Source organism: Physeter macrocephalus, chromosome 11 (assembly GCF_002837175.3).
Source record: "Physeter macrocephalus isolate SW-GA chromosome 11, ASM283717v5, whole genome shotgun sequence".
Lineage (NCBI taxonomy): Eukaryota > Metazoa > Chordata > Mammalia > Artiodactyla > Physeteridae > Physeter > Physeter macrocephalus.
Genome location: NC_041224.1, coordinates 11568437 through 11588553, shown reverse-complemented (window position 1 = coordinate 11588553; position 20117 = coordinate 11568437). Strand labels below are relative to the sequence as shown.

General features: G+C 41.1%; 1 protein-coding gene across 3 annotated transcripts in view; it reads right to left on the bottom strand.

The window, feature by feature from the left end:
* The window catches only part of ITGA8 (integrin subunit alpha 8), a 182598-nt gene that overhangs the window by 103232 nt on the left and 59249 nt on the right, over positions 1-20117 (bottom strand). For all 3 annotated transcript variants that reach the window (XM_024116380.2, XM_028495241.2, XM_024116382.3), the window contains exons 12-13: positions 19912-20117; positions 16809-17000 (exon numbers count right to left, since the gene is read on the bottom strand). In XM_024116380.2, the coding sequence (XP_023972148.1) occupies positions 16809-17000; positions 19912-20117 (398 nt within the window). The remainder of the gene's footprint in view (positions 1-16808; positions 17001-19911) is intronic.

Below are 20117 nucleotides of genomic sequence, written 5' to 3'. Positions count from 1 at the left end.
CCGGACCGGGGCACGAACCCGTGCCCCCTGCATCGGCAGGTGGACTCTCAACCACCGCGCCACCAGGGAAGCCCTGGTGAGGAGTTTTATAGCAATGGTTCAAGGGTGGGGTTGCTGATAAGGATCAGGGCCTGAATTCCTTTAATCTGGCCTCAGGTGGTCTTCTGGTGAGCTTCTGTGATTCTCAAGCTTATCAAACTGTGACCTTCTCTCTGGAACATCTTCCATTTGTTGGGGGTTTTAGTTCTGTGGAAGAGCTCAAAGGTATTGTCATGTGTATCCCTTGAGGCGGAACCAGGACCCGGCCCCAAGGCTGCACTGTTGTTTCTTGGCTGCTCCTCCCTTGTCTCTGCATCCCCTCCCTTCACTGATCAACAACTGTTTGAACCTGCCCTTTAGAACTCAGAGAAGGTCATGGAGGCTGAAGTCTATTCCCTACAAACAAGAAACAGGGACACAGCAAGGCTTCTGTGCCCAGGAGCCCCACAGGGTCCTGCTCGGTTTCAGTATCCCGCAAGACACTACTCCCACATCCATCCTGATAGGGAAAATCCTATGATTGAAACCTTGAGGGACTTTAAAAGTTTGCTAAGTGTTATGGACTGAATTGTATCCCCCCCATCCCCCAAAATTTGATGTTGAAGTCTTAATCTCTGGTACCTCAGAATGTGACTCTATTTAGAGAAACGGTCTTTAAAGAGGTAAAGTAAATGAGGTCATTAGGGTGGGACCTAATTTCATCTGGCTGGTGTCCTGTAAGAAGAGGAAATTTGGACACAGACACACACAGAAGGAAGACCATGTGCAGACACAGAAAGAAGATGGCCATCTACAAGCCAAGGAGAGAGGCCTCAGAAGAAACCAACCCTGGCCACACCTTGAACTTGAACTGGTAGCCTCCAGAAATGTGAGGAAATACATTTCTGTTGTTTGGGCCACCCAGTGTGTGGTACTTTGTTATGGCAGCCCTAGAAAACTGATACAGTCAGATACAAATTTATAGAGTTGCAAGGGAGGGAGCAGAGGAAGAAAGGAAGGTGTGGGCAGTGGTTCCCTGTCCTGGGGACCCTCATTCAGCAACTTGTGATTGAACACCCATCATGAGCCAAGTCCTGTCCCAGCTGCCAAGGATCCAACAGTGAGCAAACCAACACATTCCCTGCCCTTCAAGCACTGAGAGCCTATCAGTCAACTCTCCAAGAGGGCTTGTTAAAGATGCAGGCCAGCACCGACTGAATCAGAGTCCCTGGGTGTGACCTACTTCCCCTGCATCATTTATATCTGATGGGAATAAGTATATTAGATCCTTCTCTGCTGCACATTTGAGAAGAGGAAATAGTATAAGCTTCTGCCGCTGGTGTAGAGGAGCTGTCAGGGACAGAAAGAAAAGGAAGCCGGAGATGAGAGGGGCTGAGCATGCCCCCACATGAGCTTCACCTACATCACAATTTAGCCTGAAGGCTGGCCAGACCCCACGCTTTCTGTTGTACCCTCACGCTCTCATGAATTTCTATTAGGGCTGGTAGTTTTTAGGAAACTGGCTATTACTAATATCATCCCAGGAAAATGCCAGCAAGAAAATATAAGATGATGGCCATACATAGAAAGAAGAGTGTCACAGGAACAGTGTCTGCTAATAAGAAGTACGAAAGAGGATTTTGCTGCTGGGTTAGTTATTCTGAAAATCTCTCCCCCTCGTCTCTTAGGAAGCTGTAGGCATGTTACCTGAGTCACCGCCTTCAGGCACAGGGCTAGGTCTGGTGCAAAGCATTAGAGCATCGGGATCTCATCATCTGAGTTTCTTTCGGGTCCCTCTCACCTCCATCTAGTGGGTGAGGTTAAGAAATAACATATACTGACTGCTTAGAGTTCTTCACCGTTTGCAAATTGCCTACATAACAGCCCAGAGCAGTGGGAAGCTAAGGTTCAGAGACGTGAGCGGTAGATCCAGGATTACAGAGCTGCCAATGATGGGTGAAGAAATGAGAATATGGGCCCCCTGACTCCCAGTTTGGTGCTGTTTCTATCAAGCTGGCTACTGGTTCTCTTAGTCCAGCAGTTTGGCATTTAAATATGCCCAGTGACTACAGAACGAAGGCCAAGGGCTCTGCTTGTCAAGAATGAGGGCACCACCTTGAGTGGAGCCTCCTGTGATCCCAGGAGAGGAAGTCCAGGTTTATTTAAAAGAGCATCACTGTCTCAACTTACATGTCTATTCTTTTTTAAAAATTTATTTTATTGACATATAGTTGATTTACAATGTTGTATTAATTTCTACTGTACAAAGTGATTCAATTATATATATATACACACATTCTTTTTCATATTCTTTTCCATTACAGTTTATCACAGGATATTGAATACAGTTCCCTGTGCTATACAGTAGGACCTTGTTGTTTATCCATCCTCTAGATACTAGTTTGCATCTGCTAATCCCAAACTCCCAATCCATCACTTCCCCACTCCCCACCCACTTGGCAGCCACAAGTCTGTTCTCTATGTCTGTGGTTCTGTTTCTGTTTCATAGACAAGTTCATTTGTGTCGTCTTTTAGATTCCACATATAAGTGATATCATACGGTACTTGTCTTTCTCTTTCTGTCCAGGTCTATTCTTATTCTACACAAGAATAAGATAATCTGTTGGACTTAAGTAGAGTTTGAAGATAGTGGCCAGGTAAAGAAAGGAGGGAAAGAGTTTGTATGCCAAGGTGTGTGGCTGTGAGGAAATTGGTTTATTCATTCATTTATTCTCATTCATTCATTCAACAAGCATTTACTAGCCACCTCCAGTGCCAGCCACTGCTTGGGACACTAGAGTTCCATATTGAGCAAAATTAAATCCATTGCTTGACCTCAACTAATAAAGTGTCCAGTCTCGAGGGGTAAAAGATGCATTTATCAAATAACCACCAAAAAAATGTGTCATTTCAATCTGAAAGAAGTGTTCTTAGAGGAAGGCCAACAGTCAGGAAAGGCTTCCTGAGGAAGTGACACTTGAACTGGGCTCCTAAGTGGGAAGCGAACTCCCGGGAAGATGTCCAGGGTGTGCAAAGACAGAAGGGATGCTTCAACTTTCAAATCGTATAGTCATCAATTAAAAATGACTTATATGAAGAACACACCCCGGGAGCTCAGAAGTAAAGGAGAGGCTCTAAGTACAGGGCAACTAACTCCCACTCACCAGCGCCCACCCACCCATAAAAGGAGCCATGGCCAGCCAGAGAGTTTTTATTAACTATACACTGACAACTAAGATCAAGGATAAATGATATCCTGTCATAGTTACTGGTGCCTTGGGTTTCAGAAAGAAGCCAGCTTCTACAGTTGAATGTTTGGAAGGTAGTTAGTTCGGATTTAAACTGTCAGACTTATGGTTTCCGGCCTAGCATGTAAAAAGCTTGGAAGTCGCCACTCCCTCCGAGCAAGTAGAAAGCTGAACACGCTGAAAAATTAACCCTTCTTCTTAGATCCACACGAGCGGTGAGATCCCAGGGCAATCTGCTGCCCCCACATTGGAGAGTCGGACAGGCACACGCAGAGACTCACAGCTTCTCAGAGCAGCAAGCTCCACGGGAACCAGAGTGGGGCAGGGAAACCCGGACTCTACTGGTGAATTGCAGGAGGCTCAGCGTGGACAACTCTGGAAGTTGAACTCCTCCAGGGATCCAGTCATGAGGGGTGCGGGTGGGGGTACACTTTCATTAGTCTTTTCTCCTGGATCTCTACCAGGTTCTCCCAGGGAACATTAAAGAACAATTTCCTAGTGCTTCTGGCAAGGGGAGGGGAGAAGAAATCAACTTGAAACACACCAGAGCACTCGTTCATCTTAACAAGGTCTACCCTCAGGAGAAGCTAGTCATCCAGAGCCTGACCTGCCGGGATAGGAAAAAGAGTCTAACCTGGGGGAAGGGAAATACCCAACCTCAACCCACTCTAGCCATCCCATCTCAACAAAGAAGCACGTGTGGTCACAGTCCAGAAGCATAGGCTTGCTAAAAGACTGAGACCTAATCACACCCCATAAAACACTCCTCCCCTCCCAATTCCCTGCCAACATCTACTGCCATATTAACTAAAGGCCTATTTACAGCAGTTCCTTTTACCCAGTATATCATACCCAGCTATCAAAAAAAAAAAAAAAAGACAAAACATACCAGAAAGCAATGTACATAGTTGGAAGAGACAGAGCAAGCATCAGAACCAGATTAAGATATGGCAGGAACATTGGACTTATCAGACCGGGAATTTAAAACAACTGTGATTAAATATGCTAAGGCCTCTACTGTATAAAGTATTTAAGAATAGAAGCATGTAAGAAAGGGAGGTTAATGTAAGAGGAGAGATGGAAATTCTAAGAAAGAACCAAAAAAGAAATGATAGAGATAAACAATATTGTAACAGAAATGAAGAACTGTCTTTGATAGTTTATTAGTAAACTGGATAAGACTGAGGAAAGAATCTCTGAGCTTGAGGATATCTCAATAGAAACCTCTAAAACTGGCAAGCAAAGAGACAAAAAGACTGAAAAAAAAAAGGAATGGAATATGCAAGAATTGTGGGACAACTACAAAAGGTATCACGTATGTGTAATGGGAATACCAGAAGAGGAAGAAAGAGAGAAAGAAACAGAAGAAATATTTGAAACAGTAATGACTGAGGATTTACCCAAATTCACGTCAGTCACCAAACCACAGATCTAGGAAGCTCAGAGAACATCAAGAAAGATAAATGCCCCCCAAAACTACACATTGCCATATCACTTTCAAACTACAAAAAAATCAAACATAAAGAAAAAACTCCTGAAAGAAGCCAGAGCAAGAAAGCATCTTATCTATAGAGGAACAAAGATAAAAATTACATGTGACTTCTCCCCAGAAACCATGCAAGCAAGAAGAGAGTAGAGTGAAATATTTAAAGTGTTGAGAGAAAAAAACCCCACCAACCTAGAATTCTTTACCCTATAAAATTATCCTTCAAAATCGCAGGAGAAACAAACATTTTCTCAAACAAAAATTTAGGAACTTATTGACAACAGGCCTGCCTTGCAAGAAGTGTTAAAAAGAAGTTCTTTAGAGAGAAGGAAAATGATATAGGTCAGAAACTCAGACCTACCTAAAGAGACGAAGAGTACTTAGGAAGGAAAAAGTGAGGGTAAAGTTAAAACTTTTATTTTTCTTGTCCTTAATCTAACATGTAAGAGTTAGATGGGTGGGATCTCTTGAGAAGTGTGTACAATGGCCCCCAAACTGTCTGCCTGAAAGATGGGAGGCTGGATGCTTACCCAACGGTTCTCATCCCTCAAATAGCAGTTGAAGGTGGCCCTGAGGCTCTTTATCCCCAAACACCTCTAGGCTGCACTGGTATCACTGCTACACTCACCTGGTTCAGTGCATTATTCTTACCTAGGACATTTTAATGGCTTTTGACCTCAAGTCTCTTTTCTATTACAACTCATTCTAGCCGTTGCTAAAGACTGAAGTACTTAAAGTGTCATTTTGCAATATAAGACATATTATCTTTTTCTGTTAGTTTCCTAATAAAGTACCAATTATTTGACATGCTATTCAAGGCCCTTTATTATCTGGCCCAAATCTTACTTTTGTTGACTCTCTCCATTTATGCTCCCATCACTTTGGACCAAATCACTTCCAAAATTGCCTTTTCTTTTCTTTTTTTCTTTTTTTTTTTTTTTTTTTGCCACACGCGGGCCTCTCACTGTAGTGGCCTCTCCCATTGCGGAGCACAGGCTCCGGACGTGCAGGCTCAGTGGCCATGGCTCACGGGCCCAGCCGCTCCGCGACATGTGGGATCTTCCCGGACCGGGGCACGAACCCATGTCCCCTGCATCGTCAGGCGGACTCCCAACCACTGTGCCACCAGGAAAGCCCAAAATTGCCTTTTCTTATTTTTAAGTTTTTGCTCATGCTCTGTTCCTCTTCTGGAATGCCTTCTCCATATCACCACGTAATAATCATACCTATATCTTAAGACTCTACTTAACCAATACTACCCCCATGAAGCTTTGAACACTTTAGCCGGAAGTACTTTCTCTTTTAAACTCGTTCATTATAGTATTTTAACCTTCTTAAAACTCTTCTCACATGCTATCTTGTATTAGTTAATTGTTGGATACTTTGTCTCCATGATTGCATTGTTTCTTAAGGGCACGGATGATGTCAAAATAGTATAAATGTGTCATTTATAACTAATATCTAATGATTGCCACTAGGTGCTATTCACAGTGCTAACTGCTTTATATATATTTTCTAACTTAACATCCACAACACCTCTTTATTATTTATCTATCTAATTTTTATTGGAGTATAGTTGCTTTACAGTGTTGTGTTCGTTTCTGCTGTACAGCAAAGTGAATCAGCTATACGAACACATATATCCCCAATTTGTTGGGTTTCCTTCCCAAGTTAGGTCACCAAAGAGCATTGAGTAGAGCTCCCTGTGCTATACGGTAGGTTCTCTATTTTTCACGTGGTAGCGCAACACCCCTTTAAAGGGGGAACTATTAACAGGCAGCGTTATGTCCATTTTACCAATGACGACTAGAGCTTGAGGAAGTTCAGTTACTTGTCAGGGTTACACAGTCAGCCAGTATCACAGCTAGAATTTAAACTCAGGCACACGAGAGCAGGGTCTTTGTTTAATTCAGTCAAAACCTAGAAGAGCGCCAGGCACCTGAAAGGCACCCGATAAGTATCTGTTGAGTAAGTTAATAAACTGTATTTCCAAAGCACAGTCTTCTTGAATATCATATAACCAGTAAATATTCTACTATTATCATCTTTAAAAAAATGGAGAAAATTCGTAGTTGTTCTCAACATTAGCTGAATAACATTAATGTTGCCCAAATACCTGTTGTTGACAAGTAAAATGTGAAAATGCTAACTTACAAAATATAGGTTGAAAAATAAAAATGTAATTTGTTGATTTCAAGTAATAAACATGGTTTGAAATGTAATATAGTATATGGGAATATGGCAATCTATAGAATTCAGTGCTTTACAAGTCTTATCTTGACAACCTAGGAGCCATGAGTGCACCTAGTATCCAGATCTTGGTTTCTGAATACAATCCTTCAATAAAAAGAACTAGAGCCCTTTGAAGAATGGTTGATTCCAGGGCTAGGGCAGGGCAAATACAAAATGAGCTTGCAGTATCTTGCGGTGTCAGAAAGTAAGAAATATGCTCATAAAAGGATAGGGAATGGTGAAAAAACACAGGAACCAAATGGCAGGAATTCCCAAGGGCCAAATATAGGACAATTTAAGCAACAAAGATAAATAAATACAGTAATGGATTATAGCCCATAAAATAAAACATACACAAGTCTACAAAGATATAAAAAATAGAATAAATAAACAGGTAGAAGAGACATCTTTTTCTTATTTTAGAACTGAAATTAATAAGTGTAGAAGGAATGACGGAAATAGAAAATCACAATGACACAGTAATAATGGTTGTAGGCAAGAATCACCGCTGGGTGCTAAGATTAGTGGGCAAAAGTGTATGATGAGAAATAGGATATTTACATAGTGTCGTGGTATCTCTCCACAGATAATTAGTATGCAAAGGGGAAAGTAGTAACTTTACAGTGGGAAACCCGCTGCAAGCAAGTGATCACTGCAAGCAAGTGATCAGAGTGTAAAAGGACAACAGACGTCATCTTCTGCTGTGATACACTGGGAAGGGCCTAGCGTTTGTGTGGTACTTTTGCCAAAAATACATAACCTCAATCTAATCATGAACAAACATCAGGCCAACCCAAATTCAGAGACATTCTTCAAAATGTCTCACCATATTCTTCCAAAGTGTCAAAGTGGTGACAGCACAGAAGGATCAAGTGGTCGCAGATTGGAGGAGACTGAGGAGATATGACAGCCGAATGCAGCGTGGGATCCTGGGTGGGATTCTGGACTAGATAGAAAAAGAGCACTCGTGGAACAAACGGGGAAATTCTATTAGAATTTCTAAGGTCTATCGATTAGTCAGTAGCCAATTTACTACGGCTATACAGGATGTTAATATTAAGAGAGACTGGGGAGGGGTTTACAGGACTCTGTACTAACTTTTCAACTTCTCTGCCAGTTAAAAATTATTTTCAAGAAAAAGTTAAGGAGAAATCTTGTATGGTTTTATTAAATCCTGTTTTTTTTTTCTAAAGATGGAGCCTTAATAATCTACCCGATATTACAGAGAAATCTGGGAGGCAGTAAGTCTAGATCTTGGATTATAGAATCAGAGTTTAGAGTTTTAAAAGCCCCTTGGAGAAGCATTCCGTACATCCACATCACTTTCAGGGGAGGAAAGCAAGGCCCAGGGAGGCTGAGTTACTAAAGTTTTGGTTCTAGAACTCAAGTCTTTGATCTATCCATTCATTTTTACTTCTACTTTACAACATTGCTGGATTCAAGTCCAAGAACTCTTTCAGTGGATTTAATTAATTCAATTTAATCTAACTTCATAAGATATTTTTTATAAGAAATGTAATATTCTAATGTCTAATGTGTTTATAATGAAATTATGAAAATCTTGCTCCAGAACAACAATGTTTTGCTTGTCATAAAACCTTGAGTAGCACTCTGAGAAGTAAAAATAAACTTTGACTGTAAGATTTGAACTTAGTTCAACTAAACTTCAAATCAGTTTCAAGGAGCTCAGGGTTTGATTAAAATGCATTATTCCCTTTGGTTAAAGCCACCCTTTGATTTCTTCTTGCTACGTGTAGGTTCTCTCTTGCTTGGTTGTTTGCTTACACACACACACACACACACACACACACACACACACACACACAGCGCATTCACTAAAACATGATAGGTCACTTTATGTCATTTGGTATAATTGTCTGAGATGGCTTCATGATATAATCATTGCCTATTAGGGGCCATAGCAAGACAATGGTAGTCTTGGCATTCAGCCCATGTTTTCCTCCAGTTTTTACGGCCTGTTAAGATTTCTATTCCTCAACAAAACCTGCACTTACCCCCTTCCACCCTGCAATGTCTGGGCTATGCATTTAACAGATGGCCTTGTTATACAGTTAACTTTAATGGGATTAGACTGGATCATCGCATTTTAGAGATTCTTCCTTATCACAGCTGTTTCTTCTCTGAAATGCTAGCGCTCAAATAATGTATGCAAGGTGCTCCTCTGGTCAACCCTAGTTTTCCAAAAAGCACCAACACAGAAACCTGAACACATCTGTATTTTTTTCTTTTAGAAAAAGAGAATTTGGGTGCCAGAAATGAAAGTACTTATGACTGCTATTTATGTATGTGTGTGACGACAATACTTATTGGAAAAAGTCTAAAAAATTACTGAGTGGTTAAGCTAGACGTTAGGAAAATTACTCCAAATATTATTTCTAGGGTAGAACCTCTGTGTCTCTAGAGCTGAAACTCCCCGTGTTGGCCCTTTAAACTCTACTTGTCTCGGGTACGCGGGACCAAACTTCCAGAGTCATCTTCACCATCACTGCTCCCCACTGCTACCTCCTCCACGTTCCATTACAGCCAGTCATTACCAAGCGTTGCCTATTTCCTATTTACATGATTTCCTCAGTTCCTTCCTCTTAGCTGCCATCATCATCACCCTAGTTCGGCCCCAGTTGATATGAAATGAAATATCCTTAAATGGCTACGGGGCTGAGGGAAAAGAGTGTTTTCCATCTTTGGTACCCAGTAGGTCACAGTAGTGAGATACGGGAGAAGTCCCTTATGCCTCATCTCCCACTTAGGGGCAGAAATAGGATGGGCTGAGTGGTGGAATTACATCATAGCAGGGCAGCAACCTCATCATATAAGCAGAAGCTTCTAGTGAGGGTCCAGAAACAGGAATCTGACGAGTGGTTCTCAACCTGGCAGAGTCACAGTAGTTATACTCTTATTCTCGTATTCCTATTTGTCGGGGGCAGGGGAAGCAAAGGTAGTCGTGTAAATTAAGATTGGGGACCATGGACATTGAATGAGCAAAAGAAAATAATATCAACTGGTGTAATAATATCAACTAAGAAAAAGAATACCTCCAAAATATAGTCTTGTTTTAAGACTTGATTGAAGAGCTACGATTTATTAAACTGTGCTCTATACAATCTCATATTAAACACCTCACCTCATTTCATATTATATAAACAATGTCATTTCATCTTTATACCAACATATTATTATTTGAATTTACCGATAAGGAAACTGCAGTTCAGAAAGGTTAAGGAATTGTCTTACTCTTATACAGCTAGAAAGCAGTGGAGTCAAGTTTTAAACCTGCGCCGTCCATCTCCAGAACCCTCGAATGCAGTTTTTCAACATCTTACGTGGCCCAGCATGTCTGGGAAGTAAAGTAGCTTTGATTCTGTGTGTGTTGGTCAAACAGGTTTTCTTTCCTATTCCAAGCCATTTTACAACATTTTGTAAAAATCCTCTCCCAACCTAGAAAGTGCTAGTACACACAGTCCAGTGAAGTCAGTATTATTTGCCCCCTAATATACCAGATAAGGGATTGGAAGCTCAGAGAAATCAATTAACTCGTCCACTGCCATATAGCTTATCAGTGACAGATGGGAATCTGAACCCGGGAAGTCTGATTTCCTTTCCCCTTCACAGCCACTCTGCCGACTTTACTATGGTTATATTGATATTGGTTTGATGTTTCCCAAAAAGAAGTAGAGTGTCATCCAAATTTATCCTATATACTCTCCTGCTGTGTGTGTACACACACATAGACATACATATAAGTGTGAGTGTACATATATGTACATAGGAGAGAGATTCAGAAATAATATTCCAAGGAATATGAACTATATTTATCGTCTATGCAGTGGCTGGCATGCTTTGGACTCTTAATTCTCAGGAGTAACACTGGCTATAATTGCAATCATGTTAGCAATATAATTGGCCTCATGCCTGCCTTTTGCCAGCATTCTTTTTTTTGCTAAGACAAGAAGACTAAGTGTCTGGTCCTGCCCAAATACAGAACATCTGTAACTTGCAGAATAGATCATGTGACAAAGGGTAAATGTCCATCAAACCATCTTTGCATGTCTGTGCTTTTGATTATTTCAAGGTACTAAGTGATCTGATTTCTAGTCAGTCTGGGGGGATGAAACAGCTGTAATTCACAATTTATATATATATATATCAAACATCACGGTCAACCTTAGTCTTTCTCCCCGTGAAAGGCAGCGGGCTTGTGTCAAGAACATGTAAAGAGTACACGCTGCTCTCTAACGAGTGGGGCGACGTGTCTGCCCCGCCATTATCATAGGTAGGTTTCACAGCATCCTGACCAGAAATGGGTCAGTGGCAGGCAGTGTAGACCAGAGGAAGCACCTAAAATGAGGGAAAATCGTTCACCTCAGGAATGGGAAAAACAACCCCATCAAAAGCCATCACTTTGGATAAGCACACTTTTTCAGGTGTGTTCCACTCCATAACAACTCCGAGTGCTTTGACGCATTTCAATTCAGAATTTCAAATCTGTTATTGGCCTTTGCGTTTGTGTTCTCCTGAATTCTGCAGGTGACCAGGTAGATAAAGTGACAAGGTTTGAAATTTTGTCTCTGTTCTATTTAGAGCGGAGGACCTGGAACAGGGCCACTGAGCGCCCACACCATGCCTGTGTGTGAATTTAAATGTACATCTGCTTATCCCAAGGGAAGGGAACCACCTGGTGAGTGAACCTGCCCCCTACCTGCCCCTGGTGGGACACAACCTGTACATCATTGGCTGCAGCCCCGGTCACGAAATTAGCTCTGGTTCTGGAAGTATGTCAGGGGCTGTGCAGGTCCCTGTACATGGAGCTTACAGAGACTGTGCCTTTTCCTCAGCTAATTCATTTAATTAGGGCCAAATAATTACAAATTTTCTAAAGTCCAACAATATATTTTTCATGATATACTTTTAAAATTTACAAGCATAATGTTCAGCAACCATGCTTGAATTTTGAATTTTTTCAAGCGTTACATTATTATATTCCAAAATAAGTCTTGCATTTCAAGACAAACATTACAATGCTCATACTTTGTTATAATTCTCTGTCTTTCTCACCTAGAATATTAACTCTGGGAAGGCAGTGACTGTCTCTACCTTGTCACAGCACAGTGTCTAGCACATAGTAAATACTACTACATATTTTTTAAATGAAGGAAGGAATTTCTTCTTTTTCTTTTAGACCTTGAAACTAAAGGGACAAATATAAAATTTCTGATGAGCAGTTTAAAAATCATTTTTATTTCTTCATTTAAAAATAAAATTTTTTCTTTTAAAGTACTTTCTTCACTTCTTGCTACAATGCTTATCTCCTAGGGCCATTTTGTTTTGTTTGATAAGGGAGTCATAATGGGTATCTCTTGGGATACCTGCACAATCCACAAGTCAACTCCGACTTTCTTTGGAAAACGTCACTCACCCTTTGCGTCGGAGCCTATGAGTTTTCCTTCCCCGGGACTTAGGACTGAGATAAATTATATACAGTCTCTTTGTGAGCGAGTACAACTGCAACATGCAAGTGCTGGCGCTGAAACAGCACCGTGTGCTCAGAGAAATACAGTCTGCCGGGAGAGAAAAGCAGATGCGTAGAGAGAGAGACCAGAAAAAAAAAGTCCAGTCAGTCCCTTCCAAGGTCTGGCAGAATCCCTGTCCTTAGGTTCCCTTGAGTTAATTCTGTAGCCTTAATGTAAATAGCTCCTTTTATGGCTTAAGCCAGGTTAAGTGGGTCAATTCCTAACAAATGTGAGAATATATTTTAAATGAAAAGTAAGTGAGGCATTGTTTTCAACGCAAAGATAACTTCCAGGAAATGTAGAGCAGTGCAAGAAAAATTGAATAGTTTCAATGGGGCTTCCTTAACATCGCCAGATGAGGCAACAGCAGGTGGTATGCCCTAGCATCACCACACAGAGGCAATCTGGAGAAAAGAGCTTCAGGTTGGTTTGACGGCCGGGCGAAGAATAAATGAAATGCCGGAGCTCAGCTAATAGGTTCTTGCCAAAAGAGAACTGTGCACATCTGTCTGCTGTGAGTATGGGAACCAGACAAAAGGACTCTAGGGCAGTGCTTCTCAAAGTAGGGTCCTGGGTAGACATACAAATCCCTGAGCCCCACTCCAAACCTGGGAAGTCAAGATATCTGAGGGGGCGCCATGCATTCAGCCTTTATTAACAGGCACAGTGGGCAACTGGTATGCACACTGTCTCAGAGCTTTCTACTCAGGATGTGGTGTGAAGCCCAGCAGGGATGGTGTCACCAGGGAACTTCCTGGAAATGAGGGGCCCTTCCCACCCACCTGACCTGCAGAATCATGATCTGCATTTGAGCAAGATGACCAGGTGATCGAGATGTTCGTTAAAGTGGGGGAAACCTTGCTCGAGATCATTAGTTCCCTGCTTGGTTGTACACTGGAACGACCCAGGTCACTTAAACACATTACTGTGGTCTGAGTTTTACCCCCCAGAGAGTCTGAATTAACTGGTCTGGAGGGTGGCCTGAGCATAAGCGCTTTTAAAAGTTCCCCTAAATGATTCTAACGTGTAGCCAAGATTGAGGACCATTGCTTAACAGGGATGACTACATACATCCTAGAAGAAGGCATTCAATTTGTTGAATGGATTTTGAAACTCATGGATGGGACCATAGTCTGAAGACAGATTTCTTTTGATTTGAAGGAGCAGGACCCCAGAGGGAAAGAAAATTGTATTTCTTTTTACGTTCCAGAAAGAGCTGGTTTGGAAAATCGTAAGAGAGACCACAGAGGAGGAGAACTCAGAGTTTACAAAATGAACTATGGAGTCTAGAAAGCATGCCACCCAATAACTTTTGGGGAAAAAGAGGGCTTTTGCTACTACTTAAGAAAAACCCAAGAAGACTGCAACCCTCTTAGGTGCTGGAGTAACATGCCTAGGTGGAAAATTAGCAATGGCTAAAGGAATAATCTAGGATAAGCATAAAGGCAATCTCAGAGACCTGAAGACCCCAACCTGCGAGTCCCAACCGTGGCACACAAGCATTTGCTGAGAGTGAACCAGAAGAGGCCAAAATGGGACAAGGAGGACCCAGGACACATGGAACTTTTGAGCAGTGGCCATTACGCAGACCATTGGATTAATCACCGAAGCTTGAGCAACATGTCAAAGACCATGAGAGACTGAGTTATCCTTCAGCCAGAGGCCAACAAGTACAGATGACGTGCTTGGTCCAGGCACCCCTTTCTCCATCCTTGGACAAAAGGCACCCCCTTTGCTACTCCATTCCTTGGGAGAGTTGCTGCAGAGGGAGGAAAGAGAGAGTCTTGAATCCAAATGAATACTTACCCAAGTGACATTAAATCTGAATCTAGAAGTGACTGCAGGATTGAGGTTTTCCACCACAGGAGAAGTGTAGGCTTGAGAGCTAAATGGGATTCGCTTATAGAAAAATGAGGAACGTTCCATGTCTAATTCCTGAATTATGCCTGCAAATTTCAAATCTGCTACACTAGCTAGGAGGATCTAGTCACCTGCCCATAAGGCAGTTTTCCTCGCATTAAGTCCCTGGGACTTGGTATCAAGATAAAAAGGCTTCTTTGAATGGCATTCTTTTTGCAAGAAAATGAGGATGAGGGGAAATGTTACACGATCATGAAGCACAAGATATCTATATCTGAAAGGCAGAACTGGACCAGAACTCAGGTCTCCTGTCTAAGATGTACTGATGAACTCTGAAAGCCTCAAGGCTATCTTGAGGTTAAGAAATCAACTAAGCGTCATTAATGGTCCTGTCTTAGTAAAGAGCATTTACTTTACAGACAGATGGATACACTGCATTAACGTCATTCATCACTGTAAAGTGAATCAGCCTCACCGGATCAAGTTATTGACCAGTGAATGGCCTCACATGGCCATTTTCTGATTGTTAAGAAGGGATGAAAAAGATGTAGTTAAGAGATGACCAATTGCTGACATTGTACTTACTTCCTCTGTTCTCTGTCTCACTCCTTTACCCCCCTCCCTGGAGGGAATGTTCTTTGAGATAAAAGTTGTTTCATGTTTCTCTCCTTCCTGGCCCTTATTTAGAAGACTTCAAAGGAAATCACCAGACTTGACTATGTGATTGATACATCCTGTATTTCCCTCACCTTGTGGAAGGCATGGCCATCCTCTGTCAGTTCCCTGGTACTAAGGGAGGACTATGAAGAGCATAAGGAATAACAATAACTTTTCTAAAATAACTATTTCTCAGGGCTTCCCTGGTGGTGCAGTGGTTAAGAATCCGCCTGCCAATACAGGGGACACGGGTTCAATCCCTCGTCCGGGAAGATCCCACCACGTGCCACAACTACTGAAGCCCCCGTGCCTAGAGCCCGTGCTCCGCAACAAGAGAAGCCACCGCAATGAGAAGCTCGCGCACCGCAACGAAGAGTAGCCCCCGCTCGCCTCAACTAGAGAAAGCCCGTGCAGCGACGAAGACCCAACATGGCCAAAAATTAAAAAAATAAATTTAAAAAGTAAAATAAAATAACTGTTTCTCTAAAATTGTGACCCAGGAATTGAGTTTCATTAATCATCCTGACATAGTTTGGGAAGAAATCACATAGGGGATCTAATTTTGGGATTATTTAAAAGTGAATATATTATGTATGAGACTCCCCTCCCCCAAAGAAAACCTAATCAATCATTGATTAGGCTAGTAGAATATAACCCAAGAAAATGAATTTCACTAGATACTCTTGCAATTGCCACAAGGAGGACCCATTCATATACAATATAATTCTAAATCTGCTTTGAGCCCACTACAACGTCTATGTTAGTGCCATTGAAAATTCCTGGCAAATTTATAAGAATATGTTGCAGTATCCTTTTTGCCTAATCCTGGAGGGGAAGAGAAAATCAAAGGATTGAAATTAGTGATGTATATTTAGGCAGTCAGCTTATTGGAATGCTGCCCCAAACCAGCAAATGCTCTACATACGGAAAATACTCAGTTAGGGGAGGGGTGATGGAAGGAGACAAGGTCTCAATAAATGGTTGAAGCTGTCAGTGAACTATTAATGACTTCTAACTATTTCTTGAAACCATCTTAAAATAACCAACATAAAAGGGAAAATTGAACCACAACAACGAGAAGTCTAATGTCTGCTAACAACCCCGATTATTGAAACAATCCTTTAAGACAAATCTACATTTTCATACAGCATTCGTAAAACATGAATTATCTCACTGGGCTGTATGGCTCGCCACTGAATCCTCTCTGTGAATTAAGCAATCAAGAATTGGTAATGATCTGTATCACGAACCAGTTCTTTTTGCTTTGCTTTAAAAGTCATTCTATCTTTGGAAAACCCCCAAACGTGGCTGGAAAATATTTATGTTCCAAAACCATGAGCTTATGACAGAAATGCTGAGGTTCATAAGTCAATTCATAGGAGCTGTGAGCTCAACAGGGAATTATGGGATTAAAATTAACTGCTCTGAAAAGTTATCTGATGCAGAGGCTGTCATTGTCAATGGAGACCAGATTACTGAGGAGTTTCAAATAACAAACTTTTGTTGCAAAGTTGGTAAGTTTTATGTCCAATGCAGTTTTTTAAAAGCCATCTTGCTTTTTTATAACTTCGTCTCTTGACAGGAAAAGGAGTGTTTATTTTGTCTGTCTTCAGAGTCTCATGAAAGTTGCTTTGGAATGGTACCCAAAGAACCATTTTGTGTGATGGGCAAGCTTGGCCTTAACCTGTACAAGAGAACTGCTTAAACACGATGCATCGTCCAGAGAACAGCTCTTTCTAGGAAGCAGACTCTGTTGTAGGAAGAGAAAGAAGAACTTACCTGGGTAGTCATTCTTGTCTATGTCAGAATCTCCTCTTAAAGTAAAGCCGAATCCAGAAGGGACAGCCTGTGAGGCCCACACTCCTTGCAGAATTTGGGAAGCCTTGGCGTTTAAGCCATTCTTGTTACCATTGTAAATGAGCACTTTGCCTCTTTGGTCCTTGCCTGCAAAGGGCGCGCCGATGGCAATGTCTAGAAACAGAGACACACAATTTTTAAATAAAGAGGAGTATTTTAGAAAGAGAATTAAGTACAATCGAAGAGCAGTACCAAACAGCCCAAAGGGCTTCTTAAGTTTTCCATGAACATCTGTAGTACTGCAACAAGAGGAAATTATTTGTTGTGTTTCCTCCATCCAAGAAATATTTATCGAGTGCCTATTATGTGCTGGGCACAGTGGGTTCAACGGCGAACCAGACACTGCTTTTCAAAAGCTTATATTCTAGTGCAGGGAATAGACACTTTGAATAAAGAAATAACCAAGAAAAGATAGAAAGTGACAAATGCTATGCAGAGAATCTTAAAAATATTGATGTGATGGAGAGTGACTGGATTGTTATTTTAGATGAAGTGATCAGACAAGGTGTCTCTAAGGCTGATCTTGAAACTGAAATCTGGGGACAAGATGGAACTGACCACGTGGAATCAGAAGAAAGAGCATTCCAGGCAGAAGGAATGACTGTGCAAAGGCCCAAGGATACAAGGAGCTTGGCCCACCTGAAGAGCAGCCAGAAGGTGATCTACGTGGAAGCTTAGTGAGTGATAGGGAAGAGCTGGGTCAGATTAATGGGCTGCGTAGACCACATGAGGCACCTTTGCAGAGTACTTAAAAGTTTCTTGTTGAAAGAAATAAACAACCTCTTTCACAAATATTATATCCTTGAATGATTACATCATCCCGTGATGTAGGCAAGACCCGTTTCATAGTTGAGGACTCTGGGAAACCGAGAGAGAACCCTATCGCCTGTCTCCCTGTTAAACATAGCAGTGAATGAAAACTACCTTCCATATATTGTGTTCACCAGGATTGCTCTAAACAATCCACCTAACTACTTAGGTTTACATGAGAAAGAGCATCAATGACACAGTAACATAACAGCCCAAGCTGCGGACGATGGGATGTGTCCTCATCTTGTCATTCATCCATTGGTATTTGTTCCTAAGTCTGGTAAGACTGAATGAATTGTAAACTGATTTTCACTACATAACAAGGATCATAAATCCACTTTCATTTAACAGGTAAGGATAAACTGTCAAAAAACTCAGATCGTTGTGGAAAATAAAGATATTGTCATACGGTAGGTGGAAAGGGGTACTTTCTTCACATCCTCCGAGTCAGTGAATTTATATCTGTCCCCTGGTTACATCTCATTTTGGCATCCTTTTAAGGGCACCAAGGCTCAGAGAGGCACAACCCCTCTTAGGTTGTTAGAAATGTTTCTCTTAAAAGCATCATTAAGGGTTTGAGAGAAAAGACAAATAGAAGAGATGATGAAAAAGATGACTACACAGATAATTTAGCATTATTTATTTCATTTGGTGCTTAGGAATAGGGCAGTTTTTGAAAGCGACAAAATCAGTTAAAGATGAACTTGTCTCTTTTTTAAAAAGTTTCCCTGGAACCATGAGCTTTTAGTATGCATTTATGTCTTATGGTACTTTAAAAGTTACTAACTATACATTGCTGAGACGTGTTTTTTCAAGGAAATCATACAAGTACATGACTGCTAGGTTTACATGAGAAAGAGCATCAATGACACAGTAACATAACAGCCCAAGCTGCGGATGATGGGATGTGTCCTCATTTTGTCATTCATCCATTTGTATTTGTTCCTAAGTCTGATAAGACTGAATGAATTGTAAACTGACTTTCACTACATAACAAGGATCATAAATCCACTTTCATTTAACAGGTAAGGATAAACTGTCAAAAAACTCAGATCGTTGTGGAAAATAAAGATATTGTCATACGGTAGGTGGAAAGGGGTACTTTCTTCACATCCTCCGAGTCAGTGAATTTATATCTGTCCCCTGGTTACATCTCATTTTGGCATCCTTTTAAGGGCACCAAGGCTCAGAGAGGCACAACCCCTCTTAGGTTGTTAGAAATGTTTCTCTTAAAAGCATCATTAAGGGTTTGAGAGAAAAGACAAATAGAAGAGATGATGAAAAAGATGACTACACAGATAATTTAGCATTATTTATTTCATTTGGTGCTTAGGAATAGGGCAGTTTTTGAAAGCGACAAAATCAGTTAAAGATGAACTTGTCTCTTTTTTAAAAAGTTTCCCTGGAACCATGAGCTTTTAGTATGCATTTATGTCTTATGGTACTTTAAAAGTTACTAACTATACATTGCTGAGACGTGTTTTTTCAAGGAAATCATACAAGTACATGACTGCTTGCTGAAGGTATTAATGAATACTTTGATTTGATGGGAATACTCCCTAAGCTATTTTGTTGGAGCAAATTCCTGTTACTCCCTGGAACTTCAAGAAACCCAGTCTACCTTGGTTCTTAACTTAAAGGTCCTGAAAATGTATGCAAAATTTTGTGTGAGCTGGTATGTTTTTCTGAGGAGAGGGTACTTAGCAGGCATTCATAAATTCCCAACTTAAAGAACCACAAACCTAAACTAAGAATTTAACACTGCTTAACAGCGAACATTGAAGGTGCCTTTAAGCTGAAGTTGAGAGATCAATTAAAATTCAGCATAACCTGTACGTAAGCCATATGAGTTACTCAGAAGGCAGTGCACTTGCTAATATATCAACATGTATTTATTTGTTTTGACTCTGTACATATAGTACATTCCCTAGCTCTCTTCAAGTCATAAATCTATATGTCAATTTTAAAAATAATTGCTGTTTTGTTTAGAGCTGTCATATGACACCCTACATCAACATGAGAAAATTTCCTTGTAACATCTATATTAGCCAAAGCTAAAGTTTAAATTGCCTTGAGATTTTGGATAGTTTATTAAAGACCAATCAGAAGAACTGTACCACACACACCAACCACTGTGAAGTCTCTTGTTTCCGTCATGCAACAGTAACATGAAATTGTGGCACATAAGTAATTTCCATGCATTGGTGTAAATTACCATTGTATCCATCTTGGTTCAGGTCTCCTAAATGGGCCAAAGCACTACCGAATCTCCCGAAAACGTCAGTGCCTGCGAGGATCTGCGGATTTCTGAAGACCAGCACGTTCACTTGCAAATACAGGTAAACTTGCCCTACTTCTCTGGGGTTGCTCTCAAATTCACGTTCCATAAAGAGAGGTGCCCCGATCAATATGTCATCCATT